Source organism: Filicampus tigris, chromosome 16, assembly GCF_054856515.1.
Source record: "Filicampus tigris isolate MCC_2025a chromosome 16, RoL_Ftig_1.0, whole genome shotgun sequence".
NCBI lineage: Eukaryota > Metazoa > Chordata > Actinopteri > Syngnathiformes > Syngnathidae > Filicampus > Filicampus tigris.
The window spans coordinates 17,621,413-17,641,573 of NC_141232.1; the positions used below are offsets into that span (position 1 = coordinate 17,621,413).

At 43.4% G+C, this 20,161-nt stretch overlaps 1 protein-coding gene and 1 long non-coding RNA gene across 2 annotated transcripts in view; both read left to right on the plus strand.

Moving 5' to 3' along the window:
- The window catches only part of clpp (caseinolytic mitochondrial matrix peptidase proteolytic subunit), a 49,924-nt gene that overhangs the window by 2,583 nt on the left and 27,180 nt on the right, over positions 1-20,161 (plus strand). The window contains exon 2 of the mRNA XM_086055604.1: positions 14,346-14,447. Coding sequence (XP_085911730.1) covers positions 14,346-14,447 — 102 coding nt within the window. The remainder of the gene's footprint in view (positions 1-14,345; positions 14,448-20,161) is intronic.
- On the plus strand, positions 3,729-7,524 carry LOC147135047 (uncharacterized). The gene is made up of 3 exons (XR_015090158.1): positions 3,729-5,921; positions 6,281-6,504; positions 6,635-7,524. It is a non-coding gene; the product is annotated as an uncharacterized LOC147135047 (long non-coding RNA).

Sequence of the window (20,161 nt, forward strand, 5' to 3'; positions counted from 1 at the left end):
CGGCCCCCCGACTTGTTTCAAAACAACTTGTGTCCACGAGTATATTCAAGCTGCGCGCCGCGCAGCACTGACTCAAGGATGACGCTGGCATGTCAAAGTGGAATTCATGCACTTCTGCCGTCTTCCCATTTCCGGAAATACGCCATAGCAAACCTGCTGTGTATCGTGGTTTGCTGGTACGCTTTTGTTTTGAAGGTGAAGGAGGGGAAGTGTGGAAAATAAATAAGTAGCTTGTTGACTCGACTTTTGGTCGGTTGGAACCAAATAATTATACAATACGACAAATCCAATCTCGGGTCTCGCAATGGAAGTAAGCACACGCAGTTGGGTAGGTAGTAAAGTACTAGTGGCGCATTTAGAAGCGTGTTTGAAGCATGTCCACAGCGGGTTTGAATAGTAAATTAGGCAACTAATGATCCTTAAAAAGCCTCTGCTTTTAGCATCTCTCCCGCAGCGACGTCCATCATGGACGCTTTTTTAAATTTTTTTTTTTGGGCAGTGGAACGGGGTGGCGGCAGACAATGTTTATGAATATGGCAGGAGGGTCGCGGCAAAAAAGGGTCAAGTGCCTGCCCAGCTCTGCGTGCACACGCAGTCACACACAGACGATAGTGTGCGGCTCCTTGAGCTACGACAAATAAAAAGGCATCCATGCAAAGTTTTCAAGCGGTCAAATATTAACTCATTCACTGCCAGACATTTTCAGACCCTCTTTTACCCTAACGTTTGAAATTAAAAAAATATATATATATAAATAGGTTGCTGGGATTGAATGGCTGGACTGTGAAAAGACGAAGAAGAAGTAAATTTGTCAATGGCAGTGAATGAGTTAAGAGGATGAATTTCGCCGTATGTTCCGAACCAAAAGACAGATGAGACGTTGCCAACTGGTAATGCCCGCTGGTGCTTGATATGATGTCATAAGTAGGCATTATCGTACTTTTCTTAACAGGTGGCGTGTGTTATATTACAAGTGTAGATAGGGTAAGCTATAATTTTATACATGTATGTTTTTTTTAATCCATCTATATGATAAATTGAGTGTGTGATTTAACAAGTGCAGTCCAGGTTAGGCTGTGCAATTAACCGAAATTCAATTACAATTTCCATTATTACACTCCGCGATTACAAAATTGGCATAATCGTAAAAAATCGATTATTAATACTAATATTGAGTTGTTTTGAGGCATGCGCACACAAGTTACTCCGCCGCCCTCTCCAAGCAAGCTAGCTTGGCTAGCCAGCCAGCCAGTCAGCCAGCCAGCCAGCCAGCCCACACCCCGCACTCCGCAAGTCACACTGCACACACTCCTACTCAACGTTTTAACAGAGTAACAGACCTAAAAATGGCACAAGACCCGCCACAGCACTGACTTGTAAACAAGCAAGGCAAGTCGAAATCGCTTATTTCGTTACATTTTGGGTTTGCCGTGGAAGACGGTGAGCAAAGACGTATAAAGTGCAAGTTGTCTCTGCATCCACCAGCAACACAACAAATCTATTCAACCATTGTTTGGTTTACAATGATGATGCACCAAAGCAAGAAAACACCGAGTTAGATTTGGCATCGTCCGCAACACAAATCACAGTCATTGAAACACTGTACGCAGCAACTGCCACCCATCAACATCGGAGAGACACAAAAAGATAACAGAATCTATTGCCCGGACAAGGCTTCCAAATGTTAAGGGCACGAGGGATTTATTTTAAATAACATATCTAATGCAAATATACACTACTTTTACGAGCACAAAAATAGAAACCATGCTAAACATTATTATTGTGACTTAAGTTAAATTTATTGTGTAGTCTATAATGTCATGTCATGTCATCTTCCAAACCGCTTATCCTACATAGGGTCGCGGGGAGTTGCTGGAGCCTATCCCAGCCGTCAATGGGCGAAGGTAGACTACACCCCGAACTGGTCGCCAGCCAGTCGCAGGGCACACATAGACACTGTCACTGAGCGGGAATCGATCCCACGCTGCCCGCACACAACTCAGGCGTGTGTACCACTACACTATCAGCGGACGTAGTCTATAATATGAAGTCAATTTTTTTGTGTTCATTTTTGTTTCAAATTGCTTCAAATGCAATTTGCAAACATATTCATTATATCATTATCATTATATTGTAATATAGTTTATATATGGCCTACTGTAATTTAGAAGTATTGTATAGATTATGTACTAGTATGTAACAATCAACTTAAATTAGTTTGACCCAATCAGCATATTACATTTATAATTTATCAGAAGGAAATTACTTTAACTTTGTTTACTATGTGTAAATATTACTTTAAAAACAAAACAAATAAAGGCTACAGACAAAGGTCTAAATGTATAGATGAATTGCATGTCTGTTATTCTGTCACAATTGGCATTTTACTCCAAGCAGTTTACTACTAATTTTTTTTTAGAACAATTAATTTAATAAATGTTGTTGGGTTCAAAACGAACTTCAATTATTATAGCGTTTCATAGAATTTTGTCTTCATATTTTTTTACATGTTTGAACCTTTTCTTGTTTTGTAGCCAAAAATAAATAATCGATTGAATAATCGTGATTTCAATTTTTGCCAAAATAATGATTAATATTTTTTTCATAATCGAGCAGTCCTAGTCCAGGTTTACATATCACGTTTCATGAAATGAAGTGACGTGTAGGAAGTGGTAGAGCCACTGGATTGTTTATTGGTCTATATACAGTGGGTGCGGAAAGAATTCAGAACCCTTGAAATTTTTCACTTTCTGTGTCATTGCAGTCATTTGCCAAAATCAACTAAGCTCAATTTATTTCTCATTAATGCACACCCCATCTTGACAGAAAAAATCAGAATTGTAGAAATTTTTGCAAATTTATTAAAAAAGAAACACTGAAATATCATACAGTCATACGTATTCAGACCCTGTCCTCAGTATTGAGTAGAAGCACCCTTTTGAGCTAGTACTGCCATGACTCTTTTTGGGAATGATGCAACAACTTTTTCACACCTGTATTTGGGGTTCCCTTTCATTCTTCTTTGCCGATCCTCTCCAGTTCTGTCAGGTTGGATGGTGAACGGTGGTGGGCAGCCATTTTCAGGTCTCTCCAGAGATGCTCAGTCAGGTTTAGGTCAGGGCTCTGGCTGGGCCGGTCAAGCACGATCACAGAGTTGTTCTGTAGCCATTCCTTTCTTATTTTAGCTGTGTGCTTTGGGGCATTGTCGTTGTTGAAAGGTGAACCTTTGTTGTTGAAAGGTGAACCTTTGGCCCAGTCTGAGGCTCTGAAAACCATCCCCACAACATGATGCATCCACCACCATGTTTCAGCTGCAGGGACAGGACGACTGGTTGCAATTGAAGGAACGATGAATGCGGCGAAGTACAGAGATATCTTGGAGGGAGGAAAACCTCTTCCAGAGTGCTCAGGAGCTCAGACTGGGCCAAAAGTTCACCTTTCAACAGGACAATGACCCGAAGCACACAGTTAAACTAACAAAGGAGTGGAGTTAGCCCTGACCTAAACTCGATTGAGCCTCTCTGGAAAGACCTTAAAATGGCTGTCCACCAACGTTCTCATCCAACCTGACAGAACTGGAGAGGATCTGCAAGGAAGAATGGCAGGGATCCCCAAATCCAGGTGTGAAAAACTTGTTGCATCATTCCCAAGAAGACTCATGGCAGTACTAGCTCAAAAGGGTGCTTCTACTCAATACTGAGCACAGGGTCTGAATACTTACAACCATGATATTTCAGTTTTTCTTTTTTTAATAAATTTGCAAAAATGTCTACATTTCTGTTTTTAATGTCAAGATGGGGTGCTGTGTGTACATTAATGAGAAATAAAATTAACCTTTTTGATTTTGGCAAATGGCTGCAATGACAGAAAGTGAAAAATTTCAAGGCGTCTGAATACTTTCCGTACACCCACTGTAAGAGGTTGAGTGATTAAGAAGTGCAGTCCACCTTTACATTATGTTTCTTGAAAACAAAGTGATGAAGTGGCCAAGCCACTGATTTGTTTACATTATTGTTGTAATCTGCACTTGAGTTTGTGCCTTTACAGTATAGTATAGTATAGTATATACTGTAGTATAGTATACTATCAGTATAGTATATATAGTACTTATGTTTACACCACACCTGTGTGGAAGACTTATATTGTTATCTTACCAAACTGCACATCAAAATATTTAATACATTTATACTTGTAATTGTAGTGGATAAACTGTCTTTTATATCAATTAATGCTTCATTTTGCCTTTACCGCAATATTCTATAATGCATAACAGATCTGATAGTTCATTGTAATAAAGATTAATTGTTAAAAAAAAAGACATTAGACAAAGGACCTTGGGGGGAAAAACAATCACAACTCATAACGCAATCGCAGTCTTTAGGGAAAAAAAAAATCGCCATTTGATTATTTTCCATAATCGTTCAGCCCTACTCTTTAGCCAGTGAAACAAAGGAGTAATACGTGCATGCAAAACATTTAATGTGTTATGAAATGTCCTCGACACTGTTGCTTTGTCCAAATGAAATGTGGGCAACGTGTTCCATTGGCAAATTTAAAAGCAGGCCACAAAACACATGTAGACTGGCCAGGCTAACTCCGATGCATCCTTGAGGACCCTGCCAAGGGTGTAGAACTGGTCCACCATTTCACGACCAGGACGAAAACCACTCTGCTCCTCCTGAATCTGAGATTCGACTTCCCGATAAACCCTCCTCTCTCCACTGGATGTGATTCCCTCATTTGCTCCTAGTCTTTTAGTTTTACACCTGATATAATAAGCGTATCGTCCAATATCTATAGCTCCAACATTGCAGACAAACAAAAACAGATCACGTGATTTGTACAACTTGTACTCATTAGGGTCGCGGTTGAGCTATAGTAGGCCGGGGTAAATTCTGTGTTTAAAAAAAAGAAAAAAGTATTTTTGGTCTGTTTTGACTATGTGTGCTGGTAGGCTATATTCATTCCTCTTTAAGACGGCCGGTGAGGTGCGTGTGTAGTCACATGACTCCACCCATCCAGTCTGAACAAGAAGGGAAACAGACTGTAAGGAAATGGCTGAAAGTTCATAAGAAAATGCGGCTGACACAACTGAAGACGAATTAACGTTAACCAAAGTTGATCCTGTTGCGTTTGTCCCGAAAAGAAATTTGACATCTGTCGTTTGGAAATATTTTGGGTTCCACAAAGATGATGTCGAGCAAGAACACGAAATGCAAAGTTTGTTTGAAAACCGTCTTAACCACCCAAAGCAACACGTCCAACCTTTTTCACCACCTACAGCACAACCATGCTGTTGAGTTTGAAGATGTGTGTAAAGCTCAAATTGAAAAGCAAGGTTTGAGAATTGCCATCCCCAGACAGCAGCTCATAACGGAGGCATTTACAGGACCGACACCATACTAGAGCTCGTCTAAGAGGTGGATAGAAATAACCAACGCGATAGCCTACCACATAGCTAAATATATAGCTCCCATGGCTACAGTGGAGCGCACAGGGTTAAAACGGCTCATGAAAGTAGCCGATAAGAGGAACACCATACCATCGCGAAAATATTTTTCACAAACTGTGCTTCCCAGTATGTACAACACTGAGAGGGAGAAGGTCGCTGCCGAGATTAAACATGTCAAGCATTTTGCAGCCACATCCGACCTGTGGTCAAGTCGCACCATGGAGCCCAATATGAGCCTGACTGTGCATTACATAAACGACAATTGGCAACTGCGCACCAGAGTGCTCGAGGCGGCATATTTTCCTGATGATCGCACAAGGCCTGAAACTGATGCTCTCTCCATGGGACCTCAAAGAAGAGAACCTGGTCGCCATCACAACTGATATTGGTGCTAACGTTGTCAAAGCTGTAGAGCTCAACCAGTGGATTCGGGAGCAGTCCTTTGGACACAGATTGCACCTGTCAATCGGTAAGTGTGCACATCTAATGGGGATATGTTTTGGTGGTGACTCAGCTGACTTAATATAAAATATTAAATAACCTACTGTGTTACTAGCACATAAGAGCTACAACTGTGTGTGTGTGCCATGACTATGACAATGACTACAATGTAGAAAAAACATTAAATGATGTCTTATCAGCATAAAGTATCATTCAACAGTGTAGGTATAAAATGACACTTAAATGGCTACAACTATTTTTCTGTGTGTGCTATGTTCTGTGTGTGTGTCATTGTACAATGTAGGCCATATTAAAATATTAAATTATGTTTTATCAGCACATAAGAGCTACAGCAGTATAGCTTTAACGTGAACGTGTTTGTTTCAGAAAACGTTCTGAAAAATCAACCCGCTCTGGATCGGGCCACAAAAATCTGCAAAAAGATCGTCAGCTCCTTTTCCTACAGCTGGAAGAAGAAGAAGGCGTTGCGCAAGGCACAGAAAGAGCTGAACCTGCCACAACACAAGCTCAAAACATCATGCCCCACCAGTTGGGGATCAATGCAACTGATGACTGCAAGGCTTCTTGAGCAAAAGAAAGCCATCACATAGGTAAGCTATGATCCTTGGTACTTAATTTTTTTATGTGTTTTACTGGCTGGACTCAGATGCTGATTTTAGTCTTTACTGTAATTGACTAAAAGTTGAAAAGCGCTGTATAAATGTATTATTATTGTTACAGGTCCTCTCTGATGACAGAGCATCAAGGCATATTGTTCCAAAATGGTCTGACCTGGATGTGTTGGAGGCCGTCAGCAAAGCTCTCGCTCCTCCGATGTTATTCACAGACGCCCTGTCGAGCGAAGAGTATGTGACAATTTCATCCGTGAAGCCTGTCATACACATCCTCCATTCACGAGTGTTGACTGAGGAAGATGATGATGTAGAGCTGACTAAAGCCATCAAATCTGACATACCTTGATGAGATGTTCTCAGATCTCACCACTGAAGAACTTTTAGAAACAGTAGGAACAATGTTTTGTTAATCCCAGATTCAAAGCATCATACATTTCTGCAGACCATGTCTCTGCCATTCAGGAGAAAACAAAAATGGAGATGGAGTCAGACCACACAGGACATACCGGAGGGAGCACCGTCACCGACTCTCAGCCTTCTGCATCTTCATCAGAGGCAAAGAAGCCAAAGAAATCATTTGGATGCTTTTTCAAAGGAAGTGAGGCAGCCCCCTCAACTGCACCCACTGTGTCATGTCAGCAAGCAGTAGAAGCAGAGCTGAGCAGCTACTCGGTGTCCCCTGTCCAGGGTAGTGAGGGAAATCCACTAGATTGGTGGAGAGAACATCATGCACACTTTCCCACTGTGAGCAAAGTGGCAAAAAGTACCTTTGTTTACCAGCCACTTGCTCCCCATCCGAGCGGGATTTCAGCACTGGAGGAAATATTGTAACATGCCTCAGAGCCTGCCTGAAACCAGAAATGGTAATCATGCTAGTGTTTCTTAGTAGTGCGTAGCACATGTCACAGCAGCCATGAGTCAGATTCACATCTACAGATGTGCTCCTTTTTGAACTGCACTGTTCAAGCCCCTTCTGTTTGTAATCATCAGTGTTACATTGCCATTTTAGCACATGGGCCATGGCAATATTTAAAATGTTTGTTAACCCTTAGATGCATGAGTGACTGGACCCTATACTCTTCCATAAGTGGGTCAAAAATGACCCATATTAGAATCAATGTGTTTTTATGCCATTTTTGTCATTTTGGTTAAGAAAAATCACTTGTATAGTATTTAGTATTATATTTAGGACCACACAACAATGATTTCATGTTTGAAAAATCTTCATTTTTTTCCCTTTTAAACATTTTTGATGTTGCAACCTACGTTTCTAAATCTACTACACAACTGATGTTTTCCCCCAGATTCTTCTGAACTTCTTCCCGTGGTTCTCTCCCCGTGTAAACTATACCATCTATTGCATCATAAACCCAGATGATCTTTAGGCCGTACTTGGCAGCTTGCTTGGCATGTACTGTAGAAACTTTCACCTACCCCTGAATGGCACAAGCTGGCCATCCACAGTGACACAATCACTGGGGATGAATCGCTTTTTGCAGTTGACCAGGAATAAGTCCCATACATTGCGGAATGTTGCCATATGGTCTGTTACCAGTCAGAAGGCTCTGGTCCTCTGATCATCCAAGCGCAAGGTATGGTGAATGTCTGCAAATCTCCAAAAAGCCATAAAGGCCTTATACATGGGGATATGTAGAGAACTCCCAAATAGCTCGCGGACTGATACATCCCAGTTCTTCTCACTTCCTGCAAGCAGGGTCAATCCAATGAAGGTCATAAATTCATCTTTTTTCCATTTTTTTCCAAGGTCATATTTCCATTCTTTTCCTCTAGCTGTTGCTACTCTACATCCATTCAAGTTTGGTCACTTCATCACCTCTTGTATTATATCATCAGTGATAAAGAACTCCCATGCATCTTCTGGTGAGGCAGTGGTGCTAAGCCCTTGTGCAGGCCCTGACTGACTTCTGAGGGTGTTGTGGCTCTGTGGTCTGCACTGGTTGGGAGGTAACTCGCTCCAGTAAAAGCTCTTCCAACTCATTCTGTTGGACATGATTTGGACATTTCTTCTTCAGAGGACACATAAGAGAAATTTTCGGAATCAGATTGATTCTGTTCAGTTGTATTTCCACTTCCACTTCCACCTGGACAATAGTCATCAGAAATTTCAGACTCAAAGAGTCCAACCCCGTTACTGGCCGCCATCATCTAGCATCTGTAGGACTAAGCTCTGTATCTAGCAGCCATGACACATTGGATGAGGAAACATAAAAGTAATGTGTCCAATAGATCAATATGTAGCTATATTAATAAATACTCACACACACACTGCATATAGTAATGTTGGCTAACTCTAGTTATGATACATCAGCACCACCTGCTTTGTCAGCACGGCCAGAAAACGTTTTTACATATACACTAGTGATGAAGTAGGCTAATATGTTGACAAACAATAATAACATACTCTTTCACACACCAATCAGGAATGACACGCACACACGCTAACGTTAACATAATGCATATACTGTTAGCGATCTTTGTTAGCTAGTTATAAAGTAGGGTAATTTTTATAAATAATAATAACAACAATCATGACACACACAATATTATATGAAGATAATACTTGTCACATGTCAGCTCTTGCTGTGTGAAACGATCTTCCTGAAGGGTGAAACGTTTGATACAGTCTGTGTGGTTCACAGTTCATTAATTTCTGACAGCCAAAGTTGATAAAAGTTGATAAAAATCAATGGTTCCCATTGAATTCCATAGAAAATGCATGAGGGTCATTTTTGACCCACTTATGGAAGCTTGGGGTAGTAATACAAAAACTGTAATTTCTTAAAAGGTAAGTTAAAAATGTGAATGGCATTATATCAAAAACATGTTTTTTGAGGAATACCTGGAACATGAAATCTTAAAAAAAAATTAATTACGAAGATATTTAAAGAAAACAACCTCACCGGGTCATTTTTGACCCACTTATGCATCTAAGGGTTAAAAAGATGGAAAACATTGCCTACCTTTCATTTGGTAGTATTTATTTGCAGTTCTTTATTGGTGTTGCATTGACATTTAAAAAAAATCATTTTGTTTACAAGTCACACTACCTACTTTGCACATGGCATTATTTATATTGCGTATAAGAGACATTACCCCCCACAAAGACATTATCACCTTTACACAAATACGTATAGACCTTTACGAAACAAAAATCCCACAAGAAGAGATGTCTCACGAGATTGAGTCCGCGAGAACGAGACGGGATGAGATTTTTGCAAAATTTTCTATATAAAAAAATACCTAATGTAATTTTTTCAGTTTTTAAAATGTTTTTTATCGAACAGACTGCAAGAAAATTAATCATCTAGCTCTAAAGTGCAAATGCAAACAGGAGTCACTTTCGTTACATGCTCTCAAATATTGCTGCAATAACAGCTAAAGCTGAGATCTTTCCTCTTACTGAATACTTTGACAAAATCCAACTGTGCTCATGGGGTAGTAACTCAATTGTATATAGTGTTTTATGTTAATTTATTGGCTTTGTTTATTTACATTTTTATTTATATTGTATATATTTGTTAATATTTATTAATAGATGTATCACTGCCTCTTATTGTTTTTTTTTGGTTTATTGTATTGTTTTTAAAGTGCTTTGTTACAGCTCTAGCAGTTATGAAATGCGCTAAAATTGTATTGTATTGTAGAGTTCAATTTGTTTCTCAGTCGATCTTCAACAAGAGGAATGTCACTGGGTCTGTGTCAAGATTTCTGCAATTCGTCGTAGTTCTGGGTTCCTCAGAGCTGCAGATACGGCACCCCGCTGCTCTAGATCGCGAGCCATTATGTCCAAAGAGTTGTTCTAGCGGGTGATTACGTCCATAATTAGTTTGTACGTGGGCAGCTCGAGCTTTTCTTATTTAGACGTCAAAAGTGCTGCTGCTGTTGAGCATCGGTGAAAAAAAGAAACTATACGCTTGACACGTCTAAACAAACATGATACGCGGCCAACTTTGGACCAGCTGTACTAGCGTTGGGTTCATTGCCTGCACGATAAGCACTTAATGTGTGGCTCAAAGCCAGCCTCACGTATCGCCACATCCGTGTTGTGAGCGTTGTCGGTCACAACAGCGACTCCGCGATTTGGCCTCGGAAGTTCCCATTCGGTGACAGCTCCTTTTAGGACATCGGCTATATTCACCCGGACTCCAAAACACAGTCAAAAGAAAATAGATCTCGTGCTGTGCAGGGACGAGAAATCTTGTGGTGTTCTAATCCCTCGAGATGGCATCCCTAATAATAACAATAATAAATTTATTTTATAATACACTTTTCATCAGGATAATCTCAAAGTACTACAAAAGTTAAAAGTAGTGTTGTTGCGATACCACTTTTTGACCCCGATACCGATTGTGCTACATGGCTGTGCAGTACTGGCCAATGCCGATACTGTACCGATACCGCGCCTTTTGAAAAATCTAAATATAAGCGCAACTTTTCTTGTAATTGTGAAGAATTGCATACTCACTTGGATGTAAAATTATTCATATTTAAGTCATCACTTGAGAAGTATCTGTAGTAATATATATATAAACAGAGAATACGTGTTGAATAAACAGCCTATTTTCATATCTCTTCGTGCTGGTGAGAATGAGACATGGGCTGGAAATTGACATGAACGTGCATTTGTTATAAAGCAAAGTGCAGCATTTGTACATATAAAATATATTCAGTGATTCTTATCGACTCCCGACTGTGTGAGGTCACATATGTATGCTGCCTGAGGACAGGTGGTCGAGTGAGTGAGATAACAGAAGCAAAATAGTCGCTAAGTCCGTTTCATTTCTAAAAATGGTTAACACATGTGCTGTTTATGGTTGCTCTAATTGGTCAGTTAGAGATTTTATTTTGCGATACCGGCAGTGATTCCAATTAGCCGGAGGCAAAAACAGTTGAATAAAAGTTGTTTGAAAGAAGACGTGCACAACGGCTCTCAAATCTTTAACGTGACCACCATCACAACATACAAGGATATTCTCTGATCATTTTATATCAGTTTTCTTTTTTATGTGCGGTTGGTCATAAGATAATCTTTGATTGTAAATTCGAGGCAGACATGATGCTTACCTGTTTACATACCCATTCAAGATTTAGTTCGCATTGCCGTTCAACACTAATCTGTTAATTATGTAGGTACACACGTTTTATACGTTTATGAAACATTATAGAACATTTTTCGTCTGTCTTGCACACATTTTCACTCAAATCACAACTCTTTACACTAAGTCTAGTTCAGGGGTGTCAAACTCATTTTTGTCGCGGGCCACATCGTAGTTCTGATTTCACTCGGAGGGCCGTTACGACTGTCAACCCGTGTAAATGTATGATCATCTTAGACACAAACAATTGATGGATCACTAGTTTTTAAATCAGAAGCCATCGGGAAGATGTCTTTGTTAGCAGTTAGCAAGCTAATGCTGGCTCGAATAGCTTCGACAGGTCACAAAGACGAGTTCATCTGGACACAAACCTTTGCCAACATCATTCCCCCATCGGGAAGATGTCTTTGTTAGCAGTTAGCAAGCTAATGCTGGCTCGAATAGCTTCGACGGGTCACACAGACGGGTTTATCCAGACACAATCCATTTCATGAGGGAGGTTTTGCACCATTAAAGTAGTGATCGATGTACTGTGTCAAACGAAAGCAACATATTTTTGCTATGGGACAACAATCCAGCCAACATGCCCCCAAATTAATTGCAGTCTCTTGACAGCATCAAAGTCCCCACAAGCAACTGCCTGCAATGTGGCAATGTAATGGACAAGTGTCCTTATAGCGAACTTTTTCACCAAACTAGACATAAGTAGACCACTACCAATGGATACGGCTCCTCTTATACTTTCCTTCTGCACCCGCTGCCTTCAAAGAATGATACCAATATTGATAACCGGCATCAGCGCTTTATTTGGTAGTACTCGCCGATGGCGATCAGGATACTTCCTGATACCGGTACCACATTAAAACACTGGTATCGGTATCTGCAAGTACTTACAAATAGCGTGCCGATGCCATTTCGCGATGCTGCACTAGTAAAGAATGTTGAATGCAGCGCTTTGTATCTTGCTCCCTGCTGCTTTTTCATGTATGTGTGTGTGTGTGTGTGGGGGGGGGGGGCAGTGGGGTATAGGAGATATAATGTCGGCTATATTTAACTACTTCAACATAGAAACTCCAGCTAGAGCGATAGTTGCAAGGGGCGGAACCAAAGTGGCCAGGTTCAATACGGTAAGCCTGATGCAACATTTGAGAACGAAACATGTGAACGAGCACCAAGAGTTTGCGGCAGCGGTGGCAGCGAGCATTAACAAGGGGAATTGAACAACAAACCCTGCTCTATTTACATTGAATGCAGTGCCTTGTATCTTGGTCATTCACGACACTGGTGTGTGGTGACTGTTCAGTATTAGCCGTCGCTATTGGCCCAGAGCGGACGCTCTTAACCAATGGCGGGGCTGCTTTTTCATGTTGAGAGAAAAAAAACAGTGAGGTACAGGAGAAATAATGTCGGCGGCGATATGGAACTACTGTACTTCAACATAGAAACTCCAGCGAGTACAACAGCTAAGTGCAAAATTAGCGGTGCGAAAGTTGCAAGAGGTGGAACTAAAGTGGCCAGGTTGAATACGTCAAACCTGATAAAACATTTGAGGACGAAACATGTGAACAAGCACCAAGAGCTTCCGGCGGCAGCGGCAGCGAGCATGAACAAGGGGAATGGACCGCAACAACAAACCCTGTTCAATTTTGGATTGTGGAGTTGAACTTGTTGGATTTTTCTACTGCTTGTTTTTGGTTTTGAAAGTGGATTTGGGAGCGAAAGTTGTTGCGATGGGTCACTAATACTCAAAACAAACTTTTATAATAATGTCCTATAGCTTTTATAATTAATCCGACACAATCTCTCTCAAAGATACCTCGCGTATATTATTTCTTATTTTTTCCTGTTTCACAAAGGGTTTTAAGTCTGAACAACCCATGATAGCAATGGTTTTACATCCAAGTGAGTAGGCAGTTCTTTAGAATTACAAGAAAAAAAATGCTCATATATATCTTTTTTTTTCTCTCTCAAAAGTCTGGTATCGGTACGCACAGCTAGGTATTGGAATCGGTATTGGGGCCAAAAAATGGCATCGGAACAACACTAGTTAAAAGTAAACACAAACATACATAGTCGGAAAAGCAACAAAATGACAGGATTCAAATCATATTAATAATTAAAAGTTATATATTGTAGCTTCTGGGTGGACTTGAGAGGTATCCCGATGCAGAGTTCGTCCAGCATTGAGGAAATTGGCATGTGCCAATTGTTAAGCTGTTGGGAGGAATAGAGCAGGATAGAGTCTTGATATATTGCTTAGGCTGTAAAATAATGTTTTGCACAAGTGTTTTATATGGGCTTTGAAGGTCAGATGGGGTTAGAACCTTACTCCAAGGTTTGTTGCTGAGAAGGAGAGGGGAATGGCTTGTCAAAGGCAAGTTGAGGTATGACTGAGGAATGAATCTAATGTGGAGTACCAACAAGGAGTGCTTCCGTTTTACTGCTGTTTAAATGGAAGGAGTTGTTGTTCATCCATGCCTTGAATTCTTCAAGGCAGGAGGTGAGAGATGACAGTGCTATGGAGCGGTTTGAGGCCATTTTAATGTAGAGTTAAATTAGTACAGTAATATATAAATATGTACAGATATGCAAACCGAATTTTAAAAATGAGCCGAACATTTTGTGGTTCTGGTTGTTGTTCATTTTCACTCCAAAAATATATTCATATTTCTTCTGTCTTGCTTGCTTCTTGTCTTTTAGAGGGTGCTTCGAACTGCGGGACAGGGCCTGAAATTGGCAAGATCAATCCACTACAGTCCTGCATGGAGAAGTCCTCTAATACCCATAGTTATAGAGCAAACGGTCAGTGAAATATCCTCCTGCTTGGAATTACTTTGTATTACATGGTAGTGTTGTCACAATAACATACTTTTGACTTCAATACGATACCTGCATAAAGTACCGCAATACTGGTGCTGATATGATACCAAGGCAAACCCTTAAAACATCAGTAAAAAGCAGTGGAATAATAGCTCACGCCTAAACAACTTCAAACTTATTTTTAATTGTATCAGCTCAATCAGTATATATAGGGGGTTGTTGTTACACCTTCAGGAGCACAAGTGACTTTAAAAAAATCAAGATAAGAACTAACAAATATTAGTCTCTGTTGCAAATGTGTGTCTCTGTTAAAGGTGTTGATTTATGGAATAATTATGAAAATGACTTGACAAGTTGTGAATCACTGCAGTGTTTAAAAGGAAGTTTAAAAATATAGTGTTACAAAATTATATAGATCAAGTAAATATGAATATATAAATATATATATATATATATATATATATATATAAGATAAGATAAGATAAGAATGCCTTTATTGATCCCACAGTGGGGAAATTTTCGTTGTTACAGTAGCAAAGATATAGGTCACACAGGGGCGGCGGCTTAATGTGGCCATTAATGTATAACATTGACGGCAAACATTTAGAATCAAACCTATGTAGATATACGCAGTAACATGTGTATATACACGTGTATACACACCAACCTACATCTACATAAAAAATATGAGGAACACTCATTTCGGCCTGTACATAGTACAGAGGAAAAAATACTCTAAGTGACAGTGCTGCAGTGCTGTAGTGAAATGTAAGGAACAGCATTGGATAAAAATAAAACTAGACTAACAGTAGTGGGGAATGTTGAGTATTGCACGGTATTATGTAGTGGGGAATATTGGGTATTGCACGATATGAGCTCAGGTGCAGGACTGCACAATTGCACTAATGACCGCCAGTTTGTAGAGACTACACAATGTTCTTGTTAAAGAGTCTGACAGCAGCAGGCAAGAAGGAACGGCGGAATCTCTCCTTTGCACAGCGAGGGTGTAACAGTCTGTCACTGAAGGTGCTGTGGAGTGCTGTTAGGGTGCCCTGGAGGGGGTGGTCCGGGTTGCCCAGCATTGATGACAGCTTGGCCAACATCCTCCTGTCCCCCACCGAGTCCACAGAGTCCAGGGAGCAGCCCAGGACAGAGCCGGCCCTCTTGACCAGTTTGTCCAGCCGCTTCTTGTCCCGGGCCGAGACGCCGCCTGCCCAGGTGACCACTCCCTGGAAGATGACCGATGCAACCACCGAGTCATAAAAGTTCCTGAGGAGTGTCCCCTGAACCCCAAAAGACCTCAGTCTCCTGAGTAGGAAGAGTCTGCTCTGACTCTTCCTATAGAGGTTGTTGACGCACCAGTCCAGTTTATTGTTCAGGTGAACACCCAGGTACTTGTAAGTTGAGACTCTCTCAACATCTGTTCCCCGGATATTCACTGGTGCAGGTGCAGAGTGCTGGCGCCTACCGAAATCCACCACCATTTCTTTGGATTTCCCCGCATTGATCAGGAGGCGGTTCTGCTGGCACCAGTCCACAAAACCCTGAGTAAGTTCTCTGTACTCCCGATCATCTCCGCCTGTGATGAGGCCGACAATCGCAGAGTCGTCAGAGAACTTCTGCAGGTGACAGGTAGGGGTGTTGTAGTTGAAGTCCGAGGTGTAGAGGGTGAACAGGAAGGGAGCCAAGACAGTTCCCTGTGGGGCCCCCGTGCTGCAGAGGAGCACGTCAGACACACAGTCCTGTGTTCTCACATACTGTGGCCGGTTTGTGAGGTAGTCCTGGATCCATGTGGTGAGGTGGTGCGCCACCCCCGCCCGCTCCAGCTTGTCTCCCAGTAGTGTGGGCTGGATGGTGTTGAAAGCACTGGAGAAATCAAAGAACATGATCCTCACAGTGCTCCCCGCCTTCTCCAGGTGGGAGAGTGAAGTGTGGAGGAGGTAGATGATGGCATCATCCACACTGATGCCAGGCTGGTATGCGAACTGGAGTGGGTCCATTGAGGAGCTCACCAGGGGGCGCAGGTGGACAAGGACCAGTCTCTCCAGGGTCTTCATCAGGTGAGACGTCAGCGCCACTGGTCTGAAGCTGTTGAGCTCCTTCGGGTGGGGGGTCTTTGGCACCGGGACCAGGCAGGATGTTTTCCATAGCTGGGGGACCCTGCCCAGCTTCAGGCTCAGGTTGAACATGTGCTGGACAATTCCACACAGCTGGTCTGCGCAGGATTTGAGGAGCTGGGGGCTGATGCCATCTGGACCCGCTGCCTTCCTCGCCTTCATCTTCTTCAGCTGGTTCCTCACCTGAGATGTTGTGAAGGCCAAGGCTGGACAGGAAGGAGTGGTGGCTATCTGGTGTAGCTGGGAGCTGGAGTCTGTGGAGAAAAGAGGGGAGGGGGTGACACGCCCAGCAGGAGGAGTAGGTGGAGACTGCAGCAGGAGAGACTGAGTGGAGGCAGGCATCTGATCGAACCTATTGAAAAAGAGATTCAGCTCATTTGCCCACTGCAGGTCCCCCTCAGTCCGGGTCTTGGGTTGTCCGTGGCCTGAGATGGTCTTCAGGCCCCTCCAGACTCCCCTGGCGTTATTCTGCAGCAGCTGCTCCTCCATCCTCTTCCTGTAGGACCTTTTCCCCTCTCTGATCCTCCTCCTCAGCTGGCGCTGCACAGTCCTCCGCTCCTCTATGTTGCCTGACGCAAAAGCCCTCCTCTTCTCCTTCAGGAGAGCTTTTATGTCTGGTGTGATCCAGGGTTTGTTGTTGGAGAAACACCTTACTGTCCTGGTGGGTATGGTGTTCTCCATGCAGAAATTTATATAGTCTGTAACAGTGTCCGTTAGACTACTAATGTCTTCCACGTGAGCATCGCTGAATACTTCCCACACAGTTGTGCTGAAGCAGTCCTTTAAGGCCTCCTCGGCCTCTCCAGACCATCTCTGAACCGTGCGGGTCACAGCTGGCTGCCTGCGGACCAGAGGTTTGTACACAGACTGGAGAGCCACCAGGTTGTGATCAGCTTTGCCCAGCGGGGGGAGGGGCAGTGATGTGTATGCCTCCTTGGTGTTGGCATAGAAAAGGTCCAGTGTTTTATTGTCTCTGGTGTGGCAGGTGACATACTGTGTGAATGAAGGCAGAGAGGAGGAAGGGGAGGCATGATTGAAGTCACCAGAGATGAGTACCAGGGCATTTGGGTGCTGTGTTTGTAGCCTGCTCACTGCTGCAGTCAAGACATCACAGGCTGTGTCGCTGCTGGCAGCTGGTGGGACGTAGACGGTCACCGCGATCACGTGACTAAACTCTCGCGGGATGTAGAATGGCCTCATGCCAACAGCTAGCAGCTCAATATCCCTGCTGCAAAGCTGCTCCTTAATCGTGATGTGCCCAGGATTACACCATCTATCGTTCACAAACACAGCCAGCCCTCCTCCTTTCCTCTTTCCACTCTCCAGCGTCCTGTCCGCGCGTATGATTTGGAAGCCGTCCAATTCTACGACCGCGTTCGGCGTTAGCGTTGTTAGCCACGACTCCGTGAATAGCATCAGGCTAGCCTCCCGGAAGTCCCTCTCGTGCCGGGTAAGCGCCGCTAGCTCGTCCATCTTGTTGGGGAGCGATCTAACATTCCCCATGATAATAGACGGGAGGACGGGATGGTATCGTCTCCTCCTTTCCCGGCGTTTAACCCCCGCACGAGATCCCCGTCTCTTCCTCCTCAGATCACGGGGGATATCGGGTCTCGCCCCGGGAGCCGGCGCATGGCTAGCACGGAGTGCTAACAGCTGATTCCGGCTGTAAACAATGGGGGCTCGGCTCCGAGCCAAGTCGCCGGACACGATCGCGCAAAAAATAGCAATCAGCAGCAGCAAGAATACCGCAGTTTGGGTGTCCATTGCTACGCAAGTTACGACTATCAATTATACGAAAAAGGTAGGAGGTAGAGTAATATTAAAGAACAAAAACACACGAAAAGGCTCACCGATGAGCCGGAGCTACTGTAGCGGGCTGCCACTCGCGCGGCGCCGGAAGTCGAATATATATTTATGTCAAGTGATTAAAATGTTTAATCGTAGTTGATCGCATTTTTTCATAGTTAACTGATAGTTAATCGCATATTTTATTTATTGTAAAAAAAAAATCCCTTGATTTTTCTGTCCCATTATTTTCTTGAATTTTAATAGCCTTAAGATGACTAAGAGGATTGGTTTTCTTATGCAAATACTTTATTAAAGCGAAGTCAACCCAAATATATTATTTTTTAAAAATATGCTCCATGCAAGCCCACTAGTTCGAAACAAGGCATTTTGATAAATATTGCGTTTGTGGAATAAGAGTTAATCCACCTGTTTTTAGTCTTCACTGGGGGTGGCCATTTTGTCACGTTTTTCAACTGAAAATGATATCATAGTTGCTCAGGGCTCACGTAACGACCAATCACAGCTCACTTGTTTTCTGAAACTGAGCCATGATTGGTCGTTATTTGAACCCTCAGCGCATCTGTGATGTCATTTTCAGTCGACAGAAGTGACAAAATGGCCGACCCCTGAGATGGTAAAAAATGGATGGATTTTACAATTTAACTCATATTCCACAAACACAATATTAATCAGAATGCCTTGTTTGGCCTAGGGGGCCTGCATAGAACATATTCTTGAAAAAAAATGTTTGGCCCCCCGTGAGCCGTCACCTTATCGTGGTGGAGGGGTTTGCGCGCCCCAATAATCCTAGGAGCTACGTTGTCTGGGGCTTTATGCCCCTGGTAGGGTCACCCATGGCAAACAGGTCCTAGGTGAGGGACCAGACTAAGCACGGCTCAAAATGACCCTTTATGATGAGTAAAATTAACGGACCACGTTTTCCCTCGCCCGGACGCGGGTCACCGGGGCCCCCATCTGGAGCCAGGCCTGGAGGTGGGGCTCGATGGCGAGCGCCTGGTGGCCGGGCCTGCACCCATGGGGCCCGGCCGGGCTCAGCCCGAAAAGGATACGTGGGTCCCCCTTCCCATGGGCTCACCACTGGTGGGAGGGGCCAAAGGGGTCGGGTGCCGTGTGAGCTGGGCGGCGGCGGAAGACGGGGACCTTGGCGGTCCGATCCCCGGCAGCAAAAAATAGCTCTTGGGACATGGAATATCACCTCTCTGGCAGGGAAGGAGCCTGAGCTGGTGTGTGAGGCTGAGAGGTTCCGATTAGATATAGTCGGGCTCACCTCCACGCACAGCTTGGGTTCTGGTCCCAGTCCTCTCGAGAGGGGTTGGACACTCTTCCACTCTGGAGTTGCCCAGGGTGAGAGGCGCCGAGCAGGTGTGGGCATACTTATTGCCCCCCGGCTTGGCGCCTGTACATTGGGGTTTACCCCGGTGGACGAGAGGGTAGCCTCCCTCCGCCTGAGGGTGGGGGGACGGGTCCTGACTGTTGTTTGTGCTTATGCACCAAACGGCAGCGCAGAGTACCCACCCTTTTTGGAGTCCTTGGAGGGTGTGCTGGAGGGCGCTCCACCTGGGGACTCCATCGTTCTGCTGGGGGACTTCAATGCTCACGTGGGCAATGACAGTGAGACCTGGAGAGGTGTGATTGGGAGGAACGGCCCCCCCGATCTGAACCCGAGCGGTGTTCGGTTACTGGACTTCTGTGCTCATCACGGATTGTCCATAACGAACACCATGTTCAAGCATAAGGGTGTCCATATGTGCACTTGGCACCAGGATACCC